General features: G+C 38.3%; 1 protein-coding gene across 1 annotated transcript in view; it reads left to right on the forward strand.

The window, feature by feature from the left end:
* Positions 1–26560, forward strand: part of LOC139742545 (glutamyl-tRNA(Gln) amidotransferase subunit A, mitochondrial-like) — a 75686-nt gene that overhangs the window by 1653 nt on the left and 47473 nt on the right. Inside the window, exons 3-8 of the mRNA XM_071653078.1 lie at positions 491–589; positions 1399–1495; positions 2517–2729; positions 3487–3662; positions 5447–5559; positions 12101–12293. Coding sequence (XP_071509179.1) covers positions 491–589; positions 1399–1495; positions 2517–2729; positions 3487–3662; positions 5447–5559; positions 12101–12293 — 891 coding nt within the window. The remainder of the gene's footprint in view (positions 1–490; positions 590–1398; positions 1496–2516; positions 2730–3486; positions 3663–5446; positions 5560–12100; positions 12294–26560) is intronic.

The following is a 26560-nucleotide window of genomic DNA, read 5'->3' on the forward strand; positions in this document are numbered from 1 at the left end:
CAGGCCTGCCAACTCTCAGTCTCATGCAATCAGTGCAAGGCTCGGGCAATGCACCCAATTCTAACTGGCTCACTCTGATACACAAATACCGATGCTGAACTCAGAAAACTAAAAAAAAAAAAAACAAGTATCCTAAATCCCTGATATTCCAAACATACACTGTGCACAAGCCCAAAGTTTCAAGATTTTCCCCACAGGTGCACCCACTCTATGTATGCATTGATACCATTACTGAAATATACACCACAGATTACACCGTTTGAACTATAAGCAAAGCTGCACTATTCCCCCCCCCCCCCCCCCCCCCCAATTGGTCACTCCACTCCTTTGCAGTGTCTCACTCCAACTCTCACATAAGGTTGGTAGCAGCATGTTGCATTATGTTTTCAGTTTTGGTGCTTCTGATATCTCTCTTCTCTTCTCTCTGTCTAGTTAATATCGGTTCCTTGTATTTTTCATTCATATATTCTGGCATAACCTTTCTTTACAGGTTTACCCGTAGGTCCACTCGCTGGGATCCCCATAGCTGCCAAAGATAATTTTAGCACAAAGGGTATCAAGACAACATGTGGTTCACACACCCTACACAGTGAGTAATTGTGGAATCTTACATACACCATGTAAAAATGTCCGGACATTTTTACATGGCGTATATTTGACCCAACTTACCCAATATAGTAAGCTTTTTTCAGAAGTTTGTTCCAAGATTTTTTTTTTTCTTTTTTGTAGTGGAGAATATATTTACAGGTGAACACAATGTATGTCATTTTGCTCATTTGCTTTGTTCTTTGCTATGCAATTAAGATATGTAGCAAAAAATATAGGGAGTTCAAAAAACACCTGTTTTGCTCATTTGTTCTTAACCCATTGAGGACGAGTCCCGAGTATACTCGGGCAAGTGTCTATAGGAATTATGCGTGTTGTAGCAAAATCAAATCGTCCTCAAGGGGATAAAAGTACTTTGTATCGACACAAACATACTCTTACAATATGACTTTTTCACCTGTAAGCAACAAGTTGGGTTTGATATGATGCGACTGTAGTCCGACACATGTATTGTAAGTAGCAACTTTTGGATGTCCATTATTAGAAAGATTTCATCGTGACAAAAAAATTCTTGTGGTCCTGAGTATCACATTTTCACAGTGTTTGCCTTGATGTAAGTACTGTTAAAATTGTTATTGTTGACCCTCCAAAAGTTGTTGTCCCATATGTGTAGAATTATTTAGAAACCAGCATAATGGATTGGATAGCTGTCCAGCAATATGTACGTCTTCAACTCTGGCATTGTGTCATGTTTGTTTGTTTTTTAATCGTTGTTGCTCTATTTTTCCTTTTGTATGTCTGCGTCAATAAAGGGGGTGCTTCAGTTTATGTCTTCATTCTGTCATGATACAGATTACACTCCGCCATACACGGCTACGGTTGTGCAGAGGTTACAAGACAGTGGTGCACTTTTGATGGGCAAGACCAACCTGGATGAGTTTGCGATGGGGTGAGTTTGGGCTGATGAACTGGCCGGGGTGGCTGCCTAATCTGTACAGAGTAAATACCACATCATGTTCAAAGCTGATGTGAATTAATTGGAAGAAAATCAAACACACAAACTAGAGACAGTATACACATCATTAGATGCAGACAAAGAGATACACTGTAAAAGTGAAACATTTTGTGCTGTAGAAATTTTCATGCATTTCTCACAATCAAAGCCAGTGCAAAATAAAAGTGCTAAAATGCTTTGCTTATTGTTCTGCTTTTTAGTAATTTGTGGTTTTGTCATGTTTGCTTGTCCTGTACTTTAGCATGAGTGAATTTGCTGTCCTAATGCAGACTAGTTACATGCCTTGGCAGCAGTGAACTTTTTGAAATGTTCGCTCAGTTGTCATGACTGGTCACAAGATTAAACACATGCTAAATTCATCTTACTCGGCAGAGCACTAAAACTTTTTCTCCCTAAAATTTCAGCTCTTACAGCACTTTCATCATAGAATTGTAAAGTTTGTAGTGTGTGTGATCAAAGAAAAAATGGCAGAAAATTTAATGTCACTATTTTGACAGCAATCTACTTGATTTCCCACTCCTCCCAACAAGTCATCCCTATAAAGTCATGAGAACTCTAGTATAATTTGATGCAAAGAAAGTAATTTCTTCTCTTTGACATCATTATCTGTTTAGAGGAGAATTTAGTAAAGATTTGTGTGTATATATCAGTGTGGGAATGACATCACACCATTTAGTTTTACTGTTGTCATTGTGTTTTGAAAACTTGTATGAAACTTTAAAACTCCATAACTTTATACCATACAGGTCTAATTGTAATGAAACTTTTGCTATTTTGTATTGTGTCAATTTGCTTTCCATATTTAAGTCAACCTGTAAACTCAGTGGGAGTCAAATGTTAATACATTCAGAAACATAACATCTATTATCACAACTATTTTTATTTTCTTTTGTGGAATTTCACTTACAAAACTTTCAAATAATTGGAAGCTAATGTGATCGCTGTCCGATAACAGGAGCGGCACAACGGAGAGTATATTTGGGCCGACCCGAAATGTCTGGCGGTATCCCTTCAACCAATCAGAATCGGCAGCGACGGACTCTGGTGCCCATCTCGACGAAGTGAAGGCAGAGGCGACACAGTCCGGGCTGAAAGACTCCCAGTGGTTCGTCACAGGGGGTAGCTCGGGAGGAAGCGCCGTCGCTGTGGCAAGCGGAATATGCATGGCGTAAGTCCAAAGTCAAGTCAGATTATTTTACAATTTATTTGTCTCAGAAGCTCACTTCCCACTGGATTCATATAAGATGCATTGTGATGTAAGACACCACAGTGATTACAAGGAAAAGAAAAAAAAAAGTAGTAACGATAGGGCCTATGTGTCAGTAATTTCGAGGAATATGTAAACCCAAAATGATTGTAACTACAGCACTAGCACATATTTATGATACGATTATACAAAGCTCCACACTAACATTTTATTTTGGTAACCTGTGGAGGACACAAATATTATTGAATTTCCTCTCTTTTTTGGTGTGGCCTGAGAATGAAATTTAATGGCCTGAAAAATGAAGAAAAACATAAAAAATCAAACAATTTGATAAGACGTTAGAATGATAGAATTAACCATGATAATCAAATGAAAATTTGCAGGTATGATAGTTCTTCAGTAATCATGGACTGTGACTAAGAAGTAAGAAAGAGAAACATTGAAAACTTAGATGGTTTAACAAAACATTGAAATATAATAATAAGCCCTAATGATGGTCTTCGTTCTGTGCATTGTTATGTACACTTTGTTTTGTGTATGCATTTATTTGTGTTTTATTGCAGGGAGCTACAAGCCTCTATAATTTGCATTATCAGTCGGTTGTGAAACAACTGTAGCAGTCTAAAGTATTTCAATGGAAAAGAACAAACGGACTCCACAGCTATTCTTACTGATATTGTCTATCTTCTTCCTGCTCATGATGTCATGTCTCTCCCAGGGCTCTTGGCTCCGACACTGGGGGCTCCACCCGGCAACCAGCCTCGTTCTGCGGCGTAGTCGGCCTGAAACCCACCTACGGCCTGTGCTCCAGGCACGGCCTTATATCCCTCGTCAACTCGCTGGACGTGCCAGGCATCCTGGCCAAGAATGTTGACGATGTGGCAGTCATTCTGGGTAATGATGATGATGATGATGGTGATGATGATGATGATGGTGATGATGATGAGGGGTATGATAATGATATTATGGTAAATTGATTTTATTTGGAGCAGTGATTTTAAAAATGTTTGAGTTATCACATTTGATGCATGTGTAAAGCCAGTTGCATCACAAAACATCCTACCATAACAAAGAATTTCACAATAAAGCCTGAAAATAAAGAGATACATTGTATCACTATTATTCTCAAACAACCATAACTGTAGATATAGCTACATAACTGTAAATATTTTTATTTCGACTATTTTTTGCATTCTGTATATTTAACAATACTTAACATTGATTATACTGATAAGATTTTTTACATCGGTTGTTTCTATCTCTAGCTCACATTTTAGAACTATTTTGAAACACTAAAGCTTGGTTTTTGTTGTCCCCGCCGAACGAGTTCGAGCAGGGGACTATGAAACGGGCTCCGTACGTGTGTGTGTCCGTGTGTCCGTCCGTCCGTGTGTCCGTCCGTCCGTGTGTCCGTCCGTGTGTCCGTGTGTGCGTCCGTGTGTGATCAAAATCTTCAATTTGCTACTTCTCTGTCATTTATGAGCCAATTTTGATTCTGTTTGCTTTATATGATAGCACTACATGGGAGCTTTGAAACTTCTACACAGAATTTCAGTCGTGACCTTTGACCTTGACCTTTGACCTATATTGTACATTTTGCTACAAAATGCTACTCCTTCGCCATTTCTAACCCGATTTCGATTCCGTTTGCTTTATGTGATGGCACTAGGTGAGGGCTTCAAAGCTTCTACACAGAATTTTGACCTTTGACTTCTTTGACCTTTGACCTTGATTTTTTGACCTATATTGTACATTTTGCTACAAAATGCTACTCCTTCGCCATTTCTAACCCGATTTCGATTCCGTTTGCTTTATGTGATAGCACTAGGTGAGGGCTTCAAAACTTCTACACAGAATTTTGACCTTTGACTTCTTTGACCTTTGACCTTGATTTTTGACCTATATTGTACATTTTGCTACGAAATGCTACTCCGCCATTTTTAACCCGATTTCGATTCCGTTTGCTTTATGTGATGGCACTAGTTGAGGGCTTCAAAACTTCTACACAGAATTTTGACCTTTGACTTCTTTGACCTTTGACCTTGATTTTTGACCTATATTGTGCATTTTGCTACAGAATGCTACTCCTGCGCCATTTCTAACCCGATTTCGATTCCGTTTGCTTTATGTGATAGCACTAGGTGAGGGCTTCAAAACTTCTACACAGAATTTTGACCTTTGTCTTCTTTGACCTTTGACCTTGATTTTTTACCTATATTGTACATTGGCTACAAAATGCTACTCCTTCGCCGTTTCTAACCCAATTTCGATTCCATTTGCTTTATGTGATGGCACTAGGTGAGGGCTTCAAAACTTCTACACAGAATTTTGACCTTTGACTTCTTTGACCTTTGACCTTGATTTTTTACCTATATTGCACATTTTGTTACAAAATGCTACTTCCGGCGGGGACATATGTTACGCACCGCGTAATTTCTACTTTTCCTTGTTTCATCTGCTGTAATGGTAAATAATGCCTATAATACTAACAAAACCACCTATATCAACTTTATCATAGACTTGTCTCTCATATCATGCATTCATATTTCCAAGTGGGAGCTGTCCACTGTGCTCAGTGTGGAATACATAATAAATGAAGTCAATTTGAAGATAGATATTTCAGCTTCTTTGTGAAAAAAATTATTGATTGTAAAATTTTTTGTCCCCCAATACCCTAGGCATGATTGCAGGTCACGACCCGCTAGACTCCACCACAGTCACCAATCCGTTTACGCCATTCAAAATGCCAGAAGAAGTAGACGTGAAAGGGCTCCACATTGGTATACCGAAAGTAAGTATGAAGTAGAAGACCAATCAAAACATTACAAGTCTGCTATTCAAAGAAAAATTTCCATTTACTTGTCAAATACCGGTCGTCAGTGGTATAAACACAGTCAAGTGATCATTGATCATTTCCATTGTTCTCGAATGGGCAAGAACTTTCTAAAGATGTTACCTTGGGAGAATTGTCCTCGAGTGAAGTTATGGCAAGTGATACTGAAGTGATAGAGTGTGGGCGTATCTGTCAGCGCGATTGATGGAATGGACTTTCAGAATCTGTGAAATACTATTCACCGAGAAACCAATCATTTATGACACTTTCAGAAATGCGACCGAGGGAGACTAAAGGAGGCCTAAATACTGCTTTGTACACTGCGAGCTTTGTGACCATACTTTGAAAATGGCTTCTATGGAAAATTTTGAGATGAAAGAATGCAGTGTTTTTTTTATTTAGACTATTAAACATGCATGATATGAAAGATGAAAATTGTTCGTTTGCTTGTCTTCCATTTGATCACTGGAAATATACATACAATGTTAATGCTCTCACCTTGGGTTTTGAAATGTCCTCTTGTCGAAGTTGTTCAGACTCGAGATAAATTCTCAAGACTCGAAAGCCCCCATCAATAGCATTTGAAACCTCTTGGAGAGAACATTATTTATGCTTCCACCCCCGCCAGTTGTCACGCATATAGCATACTAAATGATATCACACTGTGAAGGAGAACGTAACCCAAGGAACAAATTTGTGGCATGATGGCAGCATATTAGGAGCAAGAGAGCGGCAAACATTTGACCGAGATTAGACTTTAGGTAAAGTTGTTCGAGTGATTCTTGTAACATTCAGTCATTTGCACCTTGAAAAAAGTTTCCCATTCACACAACTACCAAATATACCTTACCACATCTCTTCAGTTGTTGAGTGTTGTAATGTACAAGGTATGTCACTGCTTTCGAAATGTTTGAAGGAAAGGTATGCTGCATGTACATCCAAGCTGCTTTTTTATAGGCTATTAAGGTTATGTACTAGGGATGTTGTCTAACTCTGCAATCTCAAGGGTGTAGGAAATTGGGTACTGTAAAACGGGGAATGTTCGCATGCATTTTAATTTCGCGAATTTCGTAAGTGCCAAGATTTGCGAACTTAAAATGCACGCGAAATTTCTTGTCTGCACTATATGCATTGAATGCCAATGGCAATTTGCGAAAATTTCATACCACGAAAAAGGCCGTTGGCTCCATTCCGCGAAAATTTCGTGCCCCAAATATATCATGTTTTACGGTAGTCATGCAAGGAGATTCAGGTCTAGTCCTACGCATTAAGTATTTTTGTCCTTTCTGTATGTCACAAATGGAGACCCGTGCAAGTGGAACTGTAATGTCACATTTGGTATGAAGACTTCTAAATGTTTAGTGCATGCCATAGCAGACTGTCCGTGCTATCATCATTTCCCTTTGTAGTACATGATCAATACATTGACAGAGACTCCAACTCTCCCGTTTTCGACGGGAGATCTCCTGCCGAAAACCCATTTTTGCAAAATCTCCCGTTCTCCCGCTTGAGATTTAATTCCTCCCACCCTGGCTCTTTGTCTCCCGTTGGAAAGGATTTCTCACTTATTTCTATAGTATGCTGAAAAAAATAAGCCTTAGATAGCACCAGAGAGCATCTAAAACCCCAGGAACTTGGCGCTTCGCACACATCAACTTTGAGTCTCCTGTTTGCTAGGGGTTTCAGGCGGGAGAATCTCCAGATCAGAAGGTGTTTTGGGTTGGAGTCTCTGCATTGAAGTTTGCAATGACAATCAATGCAAATACTGATACCATGTTTGATAATTTCATTTGCATTAGTCTGGGCTTGCAGCTAGGGTACAGAAACAATCAATCATTTTATACAATGTGGGGTAGTCAATTTTGGTGAGCCAGATTTCAGAAATGAACGTTACCGCATGGTAGTGGACATTTTTTTATTTTTTCATATGGGGAGAGCATTCTTGGGGATGCTTTCCCTCAGGGGCATACATTGTATTTGTGCGTAAACAAATGGCAAATGATTGCGAAGTAACATGCAAGAAGTCCAAAGGACATGGAATTTGAGTACGCACTTCATTCTAAAGGTGCAAATACAGACAATTCCCAGTTATAATGAAGTCCTCAGGACAAGCAGTTTTCTTTCAGTATATCAAAATTTTACTATAGCCAAATAAATTAAGCGTGTGAAGATATATTGTAGTGATGCTTTTAAGACTTGAATTTCTGCTTCATTTCAACAAAATTTCATAATAGCCATGTTTGATATAATCTTGATTGTTTTAACTATGTTCATTATAATGGGAAAACGCTGCACGTCGAATCTGTGAAAAGTGCACAACTGCGGGTGCATATAGTCTTGCAAGCTACTAGTGTTTCCTTGGCTTGTTGGCGATGTTGTAGAAATGGCTACCTCTGAAAATTTAAGTTGCAAGGACTATGGTATGATTTACTCTCATAGCATTCTGCTTACTTTACACCCGTGCAATAAAACAGAAGATGACTTTTATTGTCAGAAGCATACGAGATGTCATTAAAGCAACACTGCACACTGGCACTGGTCTGACAGTCCAGACCAGTAAAAATCACTGTCGGACCAGTAAACTTTTTTCAGGAATGGACCAGTAAAAAAAGGGAAAAACTGGGTACCTACTGGTCTGACAGACAGGTCGGACAGACAGGTCGGACAAGTAGAAAAGTGGATTTTTGTGCAGCCCTGTACCAACCTTTGGGTGTGAAATACTAAGAATACAAGGAAGTCCTAAGTCTGTTATCTTTGAAAGGACTTTTAATCTCTCTCAATAGCATTTCAAAACATGCAGTTTCAATCAAGTTACCGTATCCCACACCATTCATCCTTTATCTCACAGTCCACAGACCTTCTATCCCATGCTTAATAGTCCCATGTGTGTCGTAATACCACGGGTCAGATAATGTCTCAGAAAGTGAAACAGATACTTTTCCAAATTGCACTTCACAGACTTTCACGTTAGTCTTACCTGTCAAATTTGTATGTGTTGGTGTCAGTATAATATGATGAGCTGTTGTTTCAGTTTTCATGTAATTTAAATGATGTCATTGAAGATCACCTTCTCATAAAGATGAAAGTCTATATTAGCCCATGACATGCGAGAAAACAATTTTTTTTTTTTTTTTTTTTTAAGGGGAATTTCAGACCAGATAAAAGTAATACCCCCATACTACAGAGATTTTTTCTTGGTCACTCATTGGAAACAGAGATTTTTGCTACTGGCAACCGACCGAAATGTATCGGATTGCAGTCTGATGAATCTGCCTTGTGTTGGTGGACCATCGGATCAGTGTTAGCCATGTCGGGCGTGATCCCATGAGGCAAGGTGGTCCGTTGAGGGAACTAAGCTCAGAGCTTAGTTCGCCGTCGGACGCCATTTCCAGTTGCAAGTCCAGTCAGTGTTGGATAAGTGTTGAGTCAATCCAATGTGTGTTAGATTTGTGTTGTGTGATATTGGGTATGTCCACCACCCGGGGGCATTTCATGAAGGAACTTGTCGGATAAAATATCTGACAAGTCTCTTTTATTCGACAAGTTTTAAGAAATTCTTCAGTCTGATTGGCTGATTTCACTGAACTTGTCGGATATAATTGACTTGTCAGATATTTTATCCGACAAGTTCCTTCATGAAATGCCCTCCTGATGTCTTATGACAGTCTCTTGAGTTTCCGATGATTGAACAACCATTGGACAAGTTAACTTGAGTCCAGGTTCTAGTGCTCTTCTGGCATTGGTGATGAGCCTTGGTGCAAGTCTCTGGAGATTGTCAGATCAGACTTCATCGGAACTCATCAGAATGCTGACATTTTTGTATTTTGGGTACCTCAGATGAGCCTCTGGTGGTCAGTGGAATGGGGGCTTTAGTCTGGGGAGAAAAAGTAAAATATTAATGACAAGCACATCAGTGAGAATTTTGGTCAAAAATCAGATCAAAAGTAAGGAAGTTGTGAAATTTCAAAGATTTGCTCTTTTTTTGCAAAACAGTTCTTGAACAGTTCATATTAATGTGTCAATGAGTGAGCTGATGTCATCTCCTCACAATCTTCCATTCATTGTGGAAAAAAAAAATGTCAAAAATTAAATTTTTCTGCTATCAAAGTGTAAAACATAATGATATACCTGGTTGACTAACTTCAAAATAATCATCTGTCAGGATATGAGACTGGGATGTAATTGCGTTTGAAAGAAAAATTGGAAATTTCAAAATTTTGTACGGCATGCTGTGAAGGGATGACATCATCAATTCACTATTTGCATATTCATATCAATTGTTCAAGAATTGTCGTGCAAAGATTAGCAAATCTTTCAGATTTCATTACTTCCATACTTTTGATCCAATTTGATCACACTTTTTGTCATTGTCCTCGTCAAACTAACTTTTAACTGGTCTAGAATTCTCCTGTAAGAGTGGAAGCATCAACACTTTATAATACTGTAAAAGGGGAAATTTTCGCGATGTTGAAAATTTTGTGGATTTTGCGCAACCAGAAAGTAGCACGAAAATAAAAACATGCAAATATTTTTGCGTGCCATATGTTCCAGTAGCTGATGTCTTAATTTCGCGAAATTAAAAACACGCGAAACTCTTCTTACCTGGTCAAGCGCGAAAAATTAGTCACGCGAAAATATCCACTTTTACAGTATATGTATGCTCTTTTACTGCCCAGATGATAATGAGACAGAAAAGTTTGATATCATCTCTGTTTATGTTTGTACACCACTTGGTGTCGACCTGCTAATCATATGTAGATATTGATATATAATGATATGTAGATATTAGCAGATTATTTCAAGAAAACTTTTGGACTTGGCCATTTAACGGAAGTGTGGTGTACCAGTATTTCTTGCTATATTGTTGAGATTTTGAAGTTGTCTTGATATTGAAAGACAAATGAGTGTGCAAATGAAAGGAACTCCTGCAATATGGTGTTCAAGAACAATACCACTCCATTCTCAAATTGATTTTCATTAGTAAGGTAGATCTATGCTGATTTACATATTGCAAGATTTGAGCGTAATCAGTGTAATTTGACAATTACATGAATTTATTTATTTTTTATCTTATTTTCGTCCAATTTCACATGAACTTCTACTGTTCGGTTTGAAGGATGTGTCTGTGTTTGGTTGAATTTTATTTTAACCCTCTGTATCCTGTAAGAGCTGATCAGCACCATGTTGTACACACTCTTCAAAGTCTGTAGTGCATAAAGGGTACAATAATCTGATATGACATTGCACCATATATCTTGAGAGGTCTGAAAGTGAGAGATATCTGGTTGTAATGCAGCAGCAATCGCTGGCTATCGATTTGCTGCGAACAAAAGGCTGTAAAGTACAAGTGAATTGTGCGCCATGTTGAAGAAAGCTTTTGACATCGATGATTTGGGTCTGAAGTAGACGAGTTACATTGTCAGTCTGGAGGGAGTGTCATAGCCCATTGTTGTCAAAAGAAAGTGAAAGTAGAGATTTGTGCTATTCTAAACTCTCCCAGAGACATTCATGTTTCTGTGTAGGGCAGGGGTGGGTAGGTGAAAAGCTGTATCTGTTTAGAAGCGGACAGCTTTCCTTTGCCATTGCTTCCTCAAATTTTACAAAAGCTTTAAAGGGAAGAATGGACTTTGACTTGAGGGTCAAATTTACAGACATGGGCATTTTGAGATTTTGACCATAAACGTATTTCACAGTTTGCGTGATGGGTAATTTTTCCCCGTAGAATGGCATTTCACACTCTCTCCCTACGTACAATGTGTCCTTCAATAGCAAAATACGGCAACAACTTGTAAATATCTCCTTCCCAGCTTTTGTAAGTTCACCATCTTCATGATACATCAGCAGAAACGACCTCAGCCCCAAGCTTACATTACCTGAAGCCACCATAGACCCCTACAAGTTTTCCTTTTATCCTCAAGCCAACCGTATATGGAACTGTCTACCACCTCAAGTAGTAACAGCACAAACCCTTGCTGCTTTCCAGGAGGCTACCCTTCCAGCTATTAGAAGGATGAAGCCTCCCACTGGTGACAGGATGCTGGCTTTCAAGAACATTTTTTTTTTTTACACTAGCATTTACTTGCATTACTTGCATCTTTTTACTTGCACGTCACATACTTCCACTGCACCAACCCATCCCAGTCTAGATGTGTTGCAGTTGCTACAGAGATTACCTCATCATGACTCAAGACTCAAGCATGATTTTAACCCGTTGAGGACGGGTTGATTTTGCTACAACAGGCATTTCCCAGACACCTGCCGCAGTATGACTCGGAACTTGTGTCTTCAACGGGTTAATGTGATCTATACAATCATTAATTCATCCATTTTGACATTTGTAGTTTAAAATTGTAGAGACATTTCTCATGAATCGAGTCTGTTCATCTTGTTTTTGAAGGTCTAAGACATGTGTATATTTGTGCGGTGTGTATTTAAATACAATGTAATTGTTAAATGTTGTACACCAATGCCGTGTTATCACTGTGTATTCTGTTTCCAGGAGTACCACTCCCCAGGTTTGAGCCCCGACGTCCTCGCCGCCTGGTCGATGGCAGCGGACCTGTTTGAGAGGGCAGGGGCCAAAGTCAGCTCCATTTCGCTGCCTCACACCCAGCATTCCATAGCCGTCTACTCCGTGCTCTGTGCGGTGGAGGTGGCGTCCAACATGGCCCGATACGATGGCATCGAATTCGGTGAGTCTCCACAGAAGGCATCAATCTGTCACAGCACTGGCTTAGTTGATTTATGTGGCGCTTGTGTCTCACTGTTTACAGAGACTCCAACCCCAAGGACCTTCTGATCTGGAGATTCTCCCGCCCGAAACCCCCAGAAAACGGGAGACTCCAAGTTGATGTGTGCGAAGCGCGAAGTTCCTAGGGTTCTAGATGTCCTCTGGTGCTATCTAAGGCTTATTTTTTCAAGGTACGATAGCAATAAGTAAGAAATCCTTTCCACCGGGAGACACAGAGCCAGGGCGGGAGAAATCAAATCTCAAACGGGAGAACAGGAGATTTTGCAAAACTGGGCTTTCGGCGGGAGATCTCCCGTCGAAAACGGGAGAGTTGGAGTCTCTGTGTTTATGATGCCATGGCCAAAAGGGATCTACGTAAATATGTTATTCGGAGAAAAAACAGAAAGACAATATTCTTCTTCTATTACATCTCGAAAAAAACCTTTATTTCGGCGATGACATTAAACATCATATGCATGTAGTCAACCTGGCAGGTTTGCCTGTGCAAAAGAGAACATGTTGATGATTTAGAGCCAGAAGAGCTATTAAAGTTCATGGACTTCAGCCCTTCTGGTTCCCATAGCTGTGGAAGAAAAAAAAAAGGGGGTTTGTGAAAAAAAGACCAGACATTGCTGTATCATAGCAACATACTTTGGAATATTTAAAGAAGAAGTGATCTTGATACGTTCCCTTGATTCGTGGAGGAGCGATTAGTATTTTTCCAATTGTAACCCAGAAGCTCTTCAATTGTAGGTATTGAACAGGATAATATTAATGGTATGAATTTGTAGAAAATGCAGTCAATTTGTATGTACTGCCCTCTGTAGGTAGGAATTCTACAGCAATATTTGTGCTGTCACTCTAGTATCCAGAAATAAAGAAAGGATTAACATTTAAGGAGTTTCTCAAATACGAACTCCATTAGTTGTTACATAAAATGTATGGGTATTTTTTAAAACCCTGTTACTGAGATATGTTAATGTATATTTTATCATAAATATATGTACATTCTGTAGGAGCTAGGGCAAGTATTATTCTTATGTTCTGCTCTCAAACTCTCTGTGAGCATTTCTCTGATATTTTTGCATTTGCTTAATTAACATATATGACGAGACCCTTTCCAAAAGAAAAGGCAAACCCACTTTTTCATCAAGTTTGATTTTTTTTTTTTTTACAGAAATTTTCTTTGTCCCATTATGAGTATATTACGTCATTGCATGAAAGTACATTGAAGCTTGTGAAATGAAAATCAGGTTTTTCCCCTTTCCATCAAAAATGGGTGTGGTACCTTTTGGAAAGGAACTCTTAGTTTATATATTAGAAAAACTCCCCCCCGTAATAGTTGTTGACGTATCCTGCAAGGGATGTGCACCCAATCAGAAGGATGATCTGGGCCCCGTTTCATAAAAGATGTCAGGATAGCAACTCTTGCTGGAATGGCAACATCCCGTAGCAATAGCCAATTTATGAAGTAAGCTGGATTCTTGTCATTACCATGACAATTGCCATTCCAGCAAGAATGGCTATCATATCAACTTTTTAGGAAGCTGGGCCCTGGTCACCTGTAGAGGGCAGCACCCTGTGTTGCTTTGTTTGCTTGGGTTTTTTTTTTCCCTTTTTTTTTTTGTTCATGTGAAAATTTTACACAAGGGTAACGGGGCAAGTTAACTGCGCCCCTGCGATGCAGATCTCTTGTCCGTAGATGGTGGGCATCTGTTGGCCCTTTTGTGCGCTTTTAGTGCCAATAGGCACAGGAAACCACATAGCAGTGTACACACTGCCCATATATAGTCCCATGCACAGAAAGGGTTAACAGGTACTGTTCCTCAATGCCTGAATGGGAGTGTTTAGGTGAGGGACCAATACCTTTTTGACAGGCGGATGCCCTTACATTTCACTTGCCCCAACTGTGGCTTTTACAATGTACAACTGTACATGTACACTTTGTAGTTGCCCTGGACCAGTGGGCAAGTCAGTCTGTGTCACCCTAGTTGGTGTGACAGGAGTTCACATGTGATATGAGTGTTCATAGTTCTCTGTACAATATGTCCCAAAAAAATTACAATCAGATTTTTTGCATTGATACTTCCAGTATGACAAAACTGTATGAATGCTTTTTCACAGTCTAAAAGCATAACGTCTTACCTATAATTTGCAGAAAATCCCATTCAATTCGGGCAAGTACTCACAGAGAAATTTGGATTGTTGTGAAGCGTGTCATGGATGTGATTCTTCCAAGTTTAGCACTTGCATGCTCTTGGAACTTCATATTAACATGTGAACACAATGGACAGAACTTGGAGGAAAGGGATTCCTGACATGTTCTACAGAAATCCTCATTTCTCTTTGACCACTGAAGCAAATTGGATGGGGTTTTCTGTAAGATGTGGGTAATATGTTATAGTTTCATACCCTGAAATTGTATTTGGATTGATTTGCTATTTTTTAAGCTATAGTTGGGGGGGGGGGGGGGGGGGACCATTGTAATTTTTTGGGGGGACATATGGTATATCATGTCTCAGCCAAGAACAGGTCGGATATATTGTATTGTCTGTCTGTTCCTCCAAACATGTATTTCTATTCATGGCAATAACTGACACCGTAGAGCACCTCGAGAAACGTGTTTCATTTGTATTTCTTTCAGTTTTCATTTCATTCTTTCACACAGTGTAGCCTTGAGCAGGAATATATGAATAGCATTTTGATCACTATTTCCTGATACTAGTTTTCACATATATTAGCACGAAATAAAGCAACTAAATCAAGTGTGTAAGATTTAGGTTTACAGCGGATGAGGATAAATGAACCATCGTCCCGCTTTATCGGTCAACAAACAAAAGCTGTGTCACATGATAGCAGAAGATATTTTAATCTCATGAAAAGCTGATGAAAAAAAAAACACAAACAACATTGACAAAGGTGCTTTCAGGGCACAGATTATAGTCATCAATAGCGCTTTATTTCAGACAGGGATATATTTTACCAGTTAAACTGACCTAAGTTGGTAGTACACAATTTTTGTTTTCATTTTGATTACTATAATTACCTCTTAATTTGCTCTGCAAGAGATTGTTTAGTTGAGAAAAATCATTAGTCCAATAGTCAAGGAGAACGAAAGGGAAATTGGTCATGGGATGTGAAATAAGCTTTACTTATATGTAGCTTTCTGCGGGCAGAAAGAGTATACAAATACTGTACATTGCAATCGCAAGTGATATGTCACAAATGCTATCCCTTTTTCCCCCGTGGGAAATGCATGCTATCAGTGGTTATCATCCTTACTAAGTATGCAATGTGTCTACATTCATTCATATAATTATTTCATATGAAACTTTATGATTTGTCTTTGTGTTAGGTTAAAGTATGTATCAAAATTGTTCAAATTCATGAAATTCTGCCGTCGAGATGTTTTCATTGCAACTGATTGACAAATTGCCCTGCATCGACATCAGCATCGATATAGGGCAATTTGTCAATCAGTTGCAATAAAAATTGTTATTGTTAATGAGAAAAGGGGGGATAGAAACCAGTGCATGTAAAATCTTATCAGCAAATACTTCTTTACTGGTTGTGATATTACTCACCGGCAGATGACATGTTCATTTTCCATGTATCGAGAGTGTATTTTTGGACGTGTGGTAACCTGCAAGTAGAGTAGCCTGGGCAGGGCAGTTCTTCCATGGTGTGTTATCATAACATGAGCTGCCCCCCTGCAGCTGTTACGCATTCATCATCACGTGCACATGACTGCCCTCCGTCGCATCGATCTGTTGCAGCACGAAGAACCGATTCACCGGAGCGAATGACTGGGAACAATTAGAACGGGAACTCTGTGATTCTTCAATTGCATTGTGTGGAATTGAAAATCTGAGTGAGATTGAGAGTGAATCACTTTTCATATAAACCAATTTTTTTTTTTTTTTCAAAATATTCTCAGACCTTGAAATTCAGACAGGAGAGGTAGTTTAAACATCGAACTTTTCTCTCTTTATTTTCAATTTTATATTCAAGTCATTTTTTCATCCAAATCGATCGGTTTTTGCAGTTTTGTCGCCGTAGCACAGTTGCAAACTTTTGCTCTTTGTAGCAGTATTTTGTAAGTTTTGTTTTACAAAAATACAGCAGAGTAATGGATGATACTATTTTGCCCAAATTGTACATCTAGCTATTAAAACATGTCACTTTTTTCATGAAAAATACCCCTTTTCAGCCCTGACAATACTGTTTACGAGGTTGGCAGCCCTGCTACAGTGTCAGTGACGTTATTGGTGTGTATATATACATCATGGTCACAATTATAGCAAGGGTGTGAGGATTTGGAGCATGCACAAACCGTTAACAGCCAAGGAGCTGTTGTTTCTGCCAGGAATAGTGGGCACAGCTGCGACCAAGAAACCTCTCGCTGCCTGCTCTGCAAAACTCGTTTTTACCACGGCCGTTATTGGATTTTTCTGTCCCCATTCTGTGTTTGTGTTATTGAATGTTGGGGAGTTGGGGGTTGGGTTGTTTTGTGGAAAGGGCTTTGCTCTAATTATTGCAAGCTCTTGGCACAGATCAATCCTATCTATCATGTAGTCAAATTGGAGTAGCGATATCAAAAAAAAAGTGATAATAATAAAAATAGGGGAGAGCTGAGAAGATTGAGGGGGATCAATTCTTCATTCCTCATACATGGTAAATGTAAGTTTCCATTGTAAATTTCCTGTTTAACTGGTCTAACTGAGTTTCCTTGTAAGTGAGCCAAATCATGAATCATATGTATACTATTAAAGTTTTGTTGTAAAATTTGGACCATAAAAAAAAGAAAGCCATAATGTTTTGATATTCAACACATGTATTTGGGAAGTAAATTATTCACAGTCAGTAGTGTACAAAATAGGTTACGACTTTGATGACATCACCTCACAAATATATTTTATTTCACGAATACTGTATCTGCAATTAATAATAATTGACGAATGCTCAGCAGCTGCTACCTGTCTCGTACACTCCGTTCATACAGTGAATCTGGTAATGTGATCTGCAGTTCAGTCTTCGTCAGCTTTTATTTTAACATACATTACACTAGAAGAATGCAAGGACACTGTATATTGATTTTATTGTAACTTGGAATGTGTGAAAAACTGTAGTATATTTTTTTTTCCTTGAGTTTGAAATATGATCTAAGGATATGACTACAAAGTTCCTGCTTATAAACCAAGATAATATGCAGAAAAGAAAGAAGAGGGAAAAAGATAGAACTTAAGAAAGAAATAAAAAAGGTGGAAAAGGATGAAAAAGAAAGAAAAAGAGATAGGTAGGAATGAAAAATAAGGTATGAATTTGATCGGAAGTGATAATAAGAATTATGCAATCCTACCCATCATACTTCGTGTTAACTTTGAAATAAATGGTGTTTGTTTATTTGTAAAAGATCATAGTCATGGTAATGTGTGTGTGTGTGTGTGTGTGTGTATGTGTGTGTGAGTGAGGCAGGCTGATATGCCATGTATTAATTCCTGAGCGATTTATGTGCCATTGATATGTAAAGGCTATGACAGACACAATGTTTTAATTAGGTTGGACACATTGATCCCAGACTCTCCAAGAATATATATTTTTTTTTACGTTGCCTATGCCTTAGAGACAGTCACAATTCATTTCAGGAGAGTTGCAAATGATTGCCTCGAATCTCGTGTGATTTGGGCTCCCTTTCTGTCTCTCAGTCTCTCTCTCTCTCTTTTTACCGAAGTGTCCCTGCCACTCTCTGGCCTGAATTCACGAAGGTGGTACAAATGAAACCATGGTTTAAACCATGGACAAAAACCATGGAGCGCCAAGTGTCGCATGGAATATTTCGTTACGAAATCAGTCATTTCATCGATGAAATGATTATTTTGTAACGAAATGACAACATTTTGTAACTAAATGAACCTTTCGTCCACGAAATGATAATTGCATTAACGAAACGGTCATTTTGTCGACGAAATGACCAATTTCGTAATGAAATATTCCATGCGACACTTGGCGCTCCATGGTTTTTGTCCATGGTTGAAACCATGGTTTCATTTGTACCACCTTCGTGAATTCGGGCCTCTGAGTCTCTTTGTACCTTTTTGCTCAATGCTGTGATGAAAAATATTGATAGGATATCAAACACACAACGAAGATATGTACATTGACGCACAACATATGGAATGATTTCTTTTTTCTTATACGCACATTCACTGCCATTTTATTTGTCGGCCTATTCATTTTTATGGCAACCTTCTTGTTCTGCAGTACAGTAGCATGTTGTAGTAAGCCTATGGAAAATGACAGCAAAAAACAAAACAAAATAATTATAACAATAATGGAAAGAACTTTGCTTCCTCTTGGTCGTGGATGCATAGAATACTGTACATGCAGCACTGAGCAACGTATGCGGCATTCACAAGTTGTCTGATTCGACAGCGCTGATGAACCAGTGACTAATTTGCGAGCAGCAACTTTTCCTTTCACAGAGCAGTCGGCTCTACCTTAATCAACGCCTCTACGACCTTCAGCCTTGTATGTAGCATGCCGTTATCATGCGCGGATTATGATAAAGGGGGAATGGGGATGGGTGTAAGAGTGGGGATGGGGGGGGGGGGCAAAGTTGCCCCCCTGACACTTGCCCACAGGTGTTTTGTGGGTGTTCTAGGGGGGAAGCACATCACCCATCAGTCACCCGAGTGACTTTAAAGGGGGCACAGTCATGTCATGAAATTTCTGGCAACGTTACAGAATTACTTGGAAAAATTACTCTGCAGCTAGGTAAAGAAAAAAGCAAAAGTTTGTGAAATGTGTGGGTGTTGAGCTCCACAAAAGTCGTGTTTTTGTGAGGCCTAGCCTGCTGGCAACCTAACTGAGCCGACAAAAGAGATGAGCAACATGGCAATCAAACTTGTACACATGCTGTATCTTTGTGATGTTGTGTATGCATGAACTTAAAGTCACTTCGTGAAAAGAAGTGGAGAATGATGCTACTTTCAGAACATTTTAATTATTGTTCACTGTAGATATCACACTCGTTTAAAACTCTGTGACAACATCCCTTACCTACTCCCTCCCTCCATAAAAGGAAAAGAGAAAGAAAAAGAACATCTAAAAGAACATCTCCTGAAATTATCTACTATTATCTACATTTCTGATGCAATTAGTAATCATATGTTTATTGATGTTTAAAGGACAAGTCCACCTTCTTATACATTAGGATTGAGAGAATGCAGCAATATCAGTAGAACACATCAGTGAAAGTTTGAGGAAAATCAGACCATCCGTTCAAAAGTTATGAATATTTTAAGTATCTGCGAAGTCACTGCTGGATGAGAAGACTACTACAGTGTATGATGTCACATGCGTACAACTATATAAGGAAAATAAAAAGAGAATTTAACAAAACTTCAATTTTTGTATAAAGTGCACATTTCTTCGACTTGCTACTGACATATGTTAAGGGTAATATAATTCCCCCTGCCTTCTGAAAGAGAAAAGTCGAGTGTTCTTTTGTTAGGTGAGAAAAATGGAAATATGTTGAATTTTCTTTATTCTTTCTTTATATCGTTGTACTCATGTGACATCACAAGCTTAATTAGTCTTTTCATCCAGCCGTGACTGAATAGAAACTTCAAAAATTCATAACTTTTTAACGAATTGCCCGATTTTCCTCAAACTCACACTGATGTGTTCCTATAATATTGCTGCATTCACTCAACCCACATGTCTATGAAGGTGAACCTGTCCTTTAAGGTATAGAACATTGGACCATAAAGTGTTTTACCAATTCATCAGTTTGCAACTTTAAGGTTTTTCTTAACACAGAACCTGACCTGTATCAAGGCGTCTTGAATGATCAGTGCTCTTCCAAAGGCGGGGGTGCAGAGATGATGAGTCTTTTTCTGGCATGCTCAAGGCGCAATTCTCACATCCTTTGATGCACAGGATTCATACGATCAAGCTCCTAGCTGGTATAGGTCTTACTGGTTGGGCATTAGAGATTGTTCTTTTTTGTTTTGCTTGTTTGATAAATCACCCTCATCTCAAAGTCCAGAATTTCATTTGATGTAGTTGTATTAAATTCTGCGGCACCCATTTTTGAAAGTTACGTAAGATGACAAAATCTCACCTTGTCACTATTGTGACTTGAAAACACTAATGACTGGTCATTTAAATGCTGTACTGAAGACCAGTCATGCACTGATAATGGTATGCAAAATTACGCATGTAGGCAAAATGAATGCGTGGTCGCATGTATGCTTTCAAGCAGTCATAAGATTAGGATCTGCATGCTTTTGAACATCATTTTATAAACATGCATAATGTACCTGTAGATGTGGTCATATTGTCCAATTTTAGTAGTAAAAATACCAATGATGTGCTGTGTAGGTTAGCTAGACTGGATTGGCATAAACATCATTAGGGATATAGTGCATTGCCCTTATATTCCACCATTTTCCATCCAAAGTTCCACTGACAGAATTAGATCACTGGTATAATGAGATGACAGAGAATGATGTATCTTCAATATTTACCAGCATATTAGATGAGTGTTTACAGTATGGTGGCCGCAGTATAGAGAAATATTTCCCTTAATTCATTTTTCTAGGCTTGATATGAAGTGATGAAGAATTGTAACTACCTTACCATAGAGTAAAAATACTGATTACATTGTCCTTTGGGGGTTTTTTTGGTACATGTCTTTAGTAGGGTAACAAGAACTCGTATCTCATTTTGGCAATCTCCTAACCAAAATTGTGAGTGTCAAAAATACTGATTTGAGTGTTAAACCAGAATAAGTATTGATTTAATCCAAAACAATGTTTTTACACTATTTGATGTTGATGTTCAGGTTATTTTTTTTAAGGGTTAAAAAAGAAATTATAGTTGGAAAAAAAAGCTTGTTTTTGCTCTGCAAAAAATTCATGATTTTGAGATACAAGGTCTTGTCACCCAAGGGATGATGTATGACAGTCACATAATCAAAAGATTAATCAACAATAAATTGCTCTTGAAAAACAAAAGTGAAACAAAACAAAGATGGAATACCGAGGATGTTATTAGACATTTAAGCATCAATCATGAACGCAGTAAAGGCACATTTGGCCAGGACCAACTGGCAATGTTAGTGACCATGCGACGACTATCTTGAGGAAAGACATGGTTACATATTAAACCACGTGGCTCTAAATGTGAAGGCGACAATAGGCGGTGCGTGACCATGAATTTGGCAGGTTTGAAGGCATGGTCCTGGCATCAGCAGCACAGACCCATCTGTGACAGAACCTGGTTGATAATATACGTATAGTGATTCTGATGAAAAATCAAAGAAATATATCAAAACCAAAAAGATAGCAGACTGCTTCTTTATGGGTAATGTGTGTTTGTGTGGGATAGGGGTTCACTTTTCGATTCACTGATATATGTAGAAAATTTATATGGCACAGTTCTTTTTTTTTTTAGCTGTTAACCCGTTGAAGACTAGTCCCAAGTATTCTCAGGCTGGTGTCTGTAGGAAATATGTGTTATGTCTGTCTGTCTATGTCAGTCTGTCAGTCTGTCTTCAATGGGTAAATAGAGCTGCAAGTTTTTGGAGTAGTTCAAAAATTATACATGCTCCCACGTCACACCTTTCAGTGCTACATGTAGGCAAGCTGTGATGTTGCTTTGAAAATGCTACATGCGGCGTCGAAGTCTGCTGAATTCAATTTCCAGTGGGGTTTCTAGACTACCGATACGTCATTGTACGTAAATGCCAGTTGTACAAGCGTAGTTGCTGTCGTCAGAACACAGAGTTTGGGCGTTGGTGTGCTACCTTGAAGGTATGCTTTCTGAGTTTCAACAATTTCTTTCCTGTCCTTCTGGCCAGATTAATTTTGTTTTGATGTCTACAGTCAGTGGGTAATCTTTCTTTTGCTAGTGTGTGTGAGTCTGGTTTTTGCTGGATGGTTTCTCGAGGATACAGAACAGATAACTCATAAAAGTTGTCTCTTTACCTTTTATCTTTTTCTGCATACCTTGAAAAACCCCACTGGCTCAGACACGGAACTTTGCTATTTGCATGGCTGAATTACTTTGAGGGAATAGTAGGATTATCTTCTTCTTCTTTTTTTTGTCATTACATAGTAATGTTGGAATGTCACAGTGTGAAATATCTTTTGATACAATTTGATTCAGATATGCCGTGATACCGAAATGGCGGGCTGAATTTTCAGGGCCGTGTACAATAAGCATGAACTGTGACGTCCTAGAGTCATTCTGTGTCTCTCTCTCCCCATTCAATGAGAATCTAATATATTTTTGATTGACTACTCATCATGTGACCATTGCCAAGAAATATAACCATCAAACACTTTCGCTATTGAAGTTTTTTTTTTTGGTGACACACAATGGTGTCATGCCTGTACACTGACTCCCATGATAGACTCGTAATCAACTCATAATAGTTACTTGCACTATTGTACTCTTTAGATTGTAACAATATAGAAGAAGCCAGTTCAGAGTTTCATTTTGCACATGAGCAGAAAAAAGGTCATTTGCACTATAAGGCATAATTCACTGAGATAAGCACCCTTGATAAAGTGACGTTTTATGTGATCCTCATACCTGCATGATGTTTGCTAGCACATCCACCTGACAACAAGCCGGGTATTTAGCCATGTATAGAAAATAATAATAATAATAATAATAATGATGATGATGATGATGATGATGATGATGACAATAATAATAATGATAATAATAATAATAATAATAATAATAATAATAATAATAATAATAATAATAATAATAATAATAATGATAATAATAACAATACTACTACTACTACCACTGATGATGATAATAATAGCAAATTCTTATATAGGGCTTTTCAGACAAGAATATCAATGCGTTTTCAAACAAATCATACAGCTGTGCTATAATACATATCTTCCACTGGGGTTAATACCCAAGAACACTGGGCGGACGTCACTTACATTTTGGCACGACTTTTACTATAATCCCCTTCGGCCCCCAGCAAGAGAAAGACTCGACGTCGTTTCATTGTATCAGAGAAACAATGGTGGTTGGCCTCCCGTCCTCCCTGCTCTGTTTATAATTGAATCTGCCTCGTGTGGTGTGTTGGGGATTTGTATCGTTTGTACCTTTTTATTTCTCATGGCTGCTAATGTCATGTCCGTCATCAATGCAGCAGGCTTCTTCTTTGGCAAGGGGCAAAGTTCCAGGCATTTCTTTTGTCATCTTTGTAATCTTAATCGTCAGCAAACCATGATTCGACTTTCACGTTTGTTCCCTTGTTTGTGTTGAGGTTTTGCAAACAACAGGTTTATCCAATATATTTAAGCTTTAATACACTGCATTGCATTCATATTCTTTTTTCTTTCTGTTTTTCATTTTGTATAAAAATATATGCCATTTTAAAGCTTAGAGTCTGCTCTTTCAGAATCCACCCTTAACTAAGAATCCATGTCTGGAGACTTTTTTTGTGGTTTTGTCATGCAGAGTCACATATAACCAAACATCCAAGGTGCAAATGAACTACTTTCTATGATCTGATTTCTGTTTTCCCACTTGCTGGTGAAATCTTTTTGTCTGACACGAAGGTAAATTTTCCATACGACACGGTAAATGAATTGGACACACATGTATAAACAATATGAGATTTTATGCAATGCTTCAATAAGCCCTTGTTCTATTTGCAACCTTCTTGCTTTAGGATACATTGTTTTTTTTTCTTCTTTTTCCCAATTTTATGTTCTGTATTCAGTCTTTTCATCATTCACAAGAACAGACATCTTTCAAGAAGGACATTTCCTGATAAGTTGACTTTTGTTTTTGTTTGGGGGGGGGGGTATTTTTGTTGCTTTTGTTGTTTTTTGTAGACCTGATGCATCTTTTAATTTGAAACTTTTCATTTTGATTTAGACCAAAAAAAAAGGAATCTTAAAGGCATAATTTACCATTTACAGGGCTGAAACAAAAAAAAACAGTATTAGTGCTTTAGAATAGTTCTAAAATGTGTGTTAGGAATAGAAGCAACCACTGTAAAAATTTGAATCAGTATAATTGATGTCATAAAGTGTTGTTAAATACACAAAATGTGAACAATAGTTATGATAAAATGTTTTCAGACTAAACTGTCTACAGTTAACAGTTCATTGAGAAAAACACTGATATCTCCTCATATTTTAGGCTTTATCTCAAAAATATCATGTAGTAGGATGTTTTGTGATAGAATATACCTGCACATATGCATCAAATGTGATATCTTGAAAATTTTTGAAATCACTACTCCCAAAGGTGTTTAAACAGGACCTTTAACAGATCCATTTTCTAGTTTGAGCTGAAAAATTGAATCTAGATAATCTTCCTCCTAATATTACCTTTACATGGTACATGGTTTGAAACTTGAGAAGCTCAATAGTGAAAGTAAGGCAGGGAATAATTTTCAAACTCAAATTTGATTAGCAATTTCAGCTGATGAAAAATATCTTCAATGATATCCTGTACACTTCTATGTAAGGAAACTGCTACACAAAAGTTAGTTTGTGTAGCAGTGGTGTAAAAATGCATCTAGCAAATTGCGATGCGATACCAGGAAAATTATTCCCTGTAAGGAAGACCACAAATTCAACTGAACCTGGGTTTGTTTATTTCTGCTATAACAGAGGAAAATTATGACCTGCAGTCTGAAGATGCATTCACTTGACTACTGAGAAATATTGTTGAAAAGCTAGAAAGGTTGAATGCTTGCGGTGTGTGTAGGAATACAGTGGTTTAGGGGACTTTTATGGGATCGTAAACATTGGTGAGATGCCAAGATTATAAATAATGTCTACCAGTACCGTAACCCAGAAGCATGATTGATTTCCACAAACTGGGCCATATACCTGCTGTTGAAGTGCAGCGAACAGTGACTACATTAACAAATCTAATTCAGTGCTTCAGCCATATGCGGTATATCAGGAAATTCTTTATTTGAGACTTTTTTGATAAAAGATGAAGACTTTTAGATTTGGATTGAAGACAGTGCTTTTCATTGTGGTGGCTCAATTATCCATGATGATATTCACATGTGGAAAAAAAACCTCACAGCACACAAAAGTTTTGAGAATTTTGCTGTCACCATGGCAGTACACCATTTATTGAAACCAATTACTTAAAAGATTTAATACTCTAACACTTTTAAATTCTAAATATTCATCAGCAGGAGAATTTATTAGCAGAAATCTGCTTGTTAGGCCTATTTCTTGTCATTCAATCTTGATAACCATCATATTATTTTGCTTGAGTCTACACTGCAGAAAAAAATACTGGATACCTTGCTCGTACATTGAGACAAATATCACTCATGTACAACATGTTAAAAATAGACATGACAAGACATGTGTTTCTGTTTCTGCGAATTCTCTATAAAGCTGGTATCTCACTGAGCGGCGAACGTTTGCGAACGTAGCGAATTTGAGATTCGCCAACTTTTCTGGCGAACGTTTGCGAAAAATCAAGGTTCGCTTCTGCCATTAGCGACAGTTAGCGACTTTTAGCGATGTTTAGCGACAATTAGCAACACTTTAGCGAACGTTTGCGAAAGTGTTTGCGAAACACAGGTGGCGAATATTAGCGAATGTTAGCGAATGTTAGCGACAGTTTTGCGAATGTTAGCGACAGTTTTGCAAATGTTAGCAACTGTTTGCAAATCCCTTGCGACAATTGCGAATGCCTTGGGACCTGGAAAATTACCAGGCGATTATGCATAGTCAGACCCATAAAACGAGCGTACAGCCTTCCACTGCATCCAGATCTCTTGTGACCACCGCTCAAGATGGATTTCAAAAGCATGGAAATGAATTTCTGCCAAGAAGAAGCTCAACGTGCGGCTATACTTGAAGAGCTTCTTTGCCTAGCTGCTGCAGCTACAGCTATCGTGCAGCAAAAGAGAAAAAGAGAAGATGAAGAAAAAAAAGAAAGAAAGAAAAAAAGAAAGACCGTTTGGGTCAGAGAGTGGTTGCTGCAGAGGACAGACTTTGGCCAATACGAAAAACTCTTGCAGCAGTTGCATGATGGAGATGTAAAGAGCTTTAAGAACTTTCTCAGAGTGGATCCTGGCCTGTTTCAGGAGCTTGTTGAGAGGTTAACCCCCCGCATCCAGAAGAAGGACACAAACCTAAGACGAGCTCTTGAGCCTGGTCTGAAGCTGGCCATTGCATTGAGATACATAGCCAGTGGTGATAG

Source organism: Diadema antillarum, unplaced genomic scaffold (genome assembly GCF_040938485.1).
Source record: "Diadema antillarum isolate AM-2024a unplaced genomic scaffold, OU_Dant_1.0 seq00001004_RagTag, whole genome shotgun sequence".
Taxonomy (NCBI): Eukaryota; Metazoa; Echinodermata; class Echinoidea; order Diadematoida; family Diadematidae; genus Diadema; species Diadema antillarum.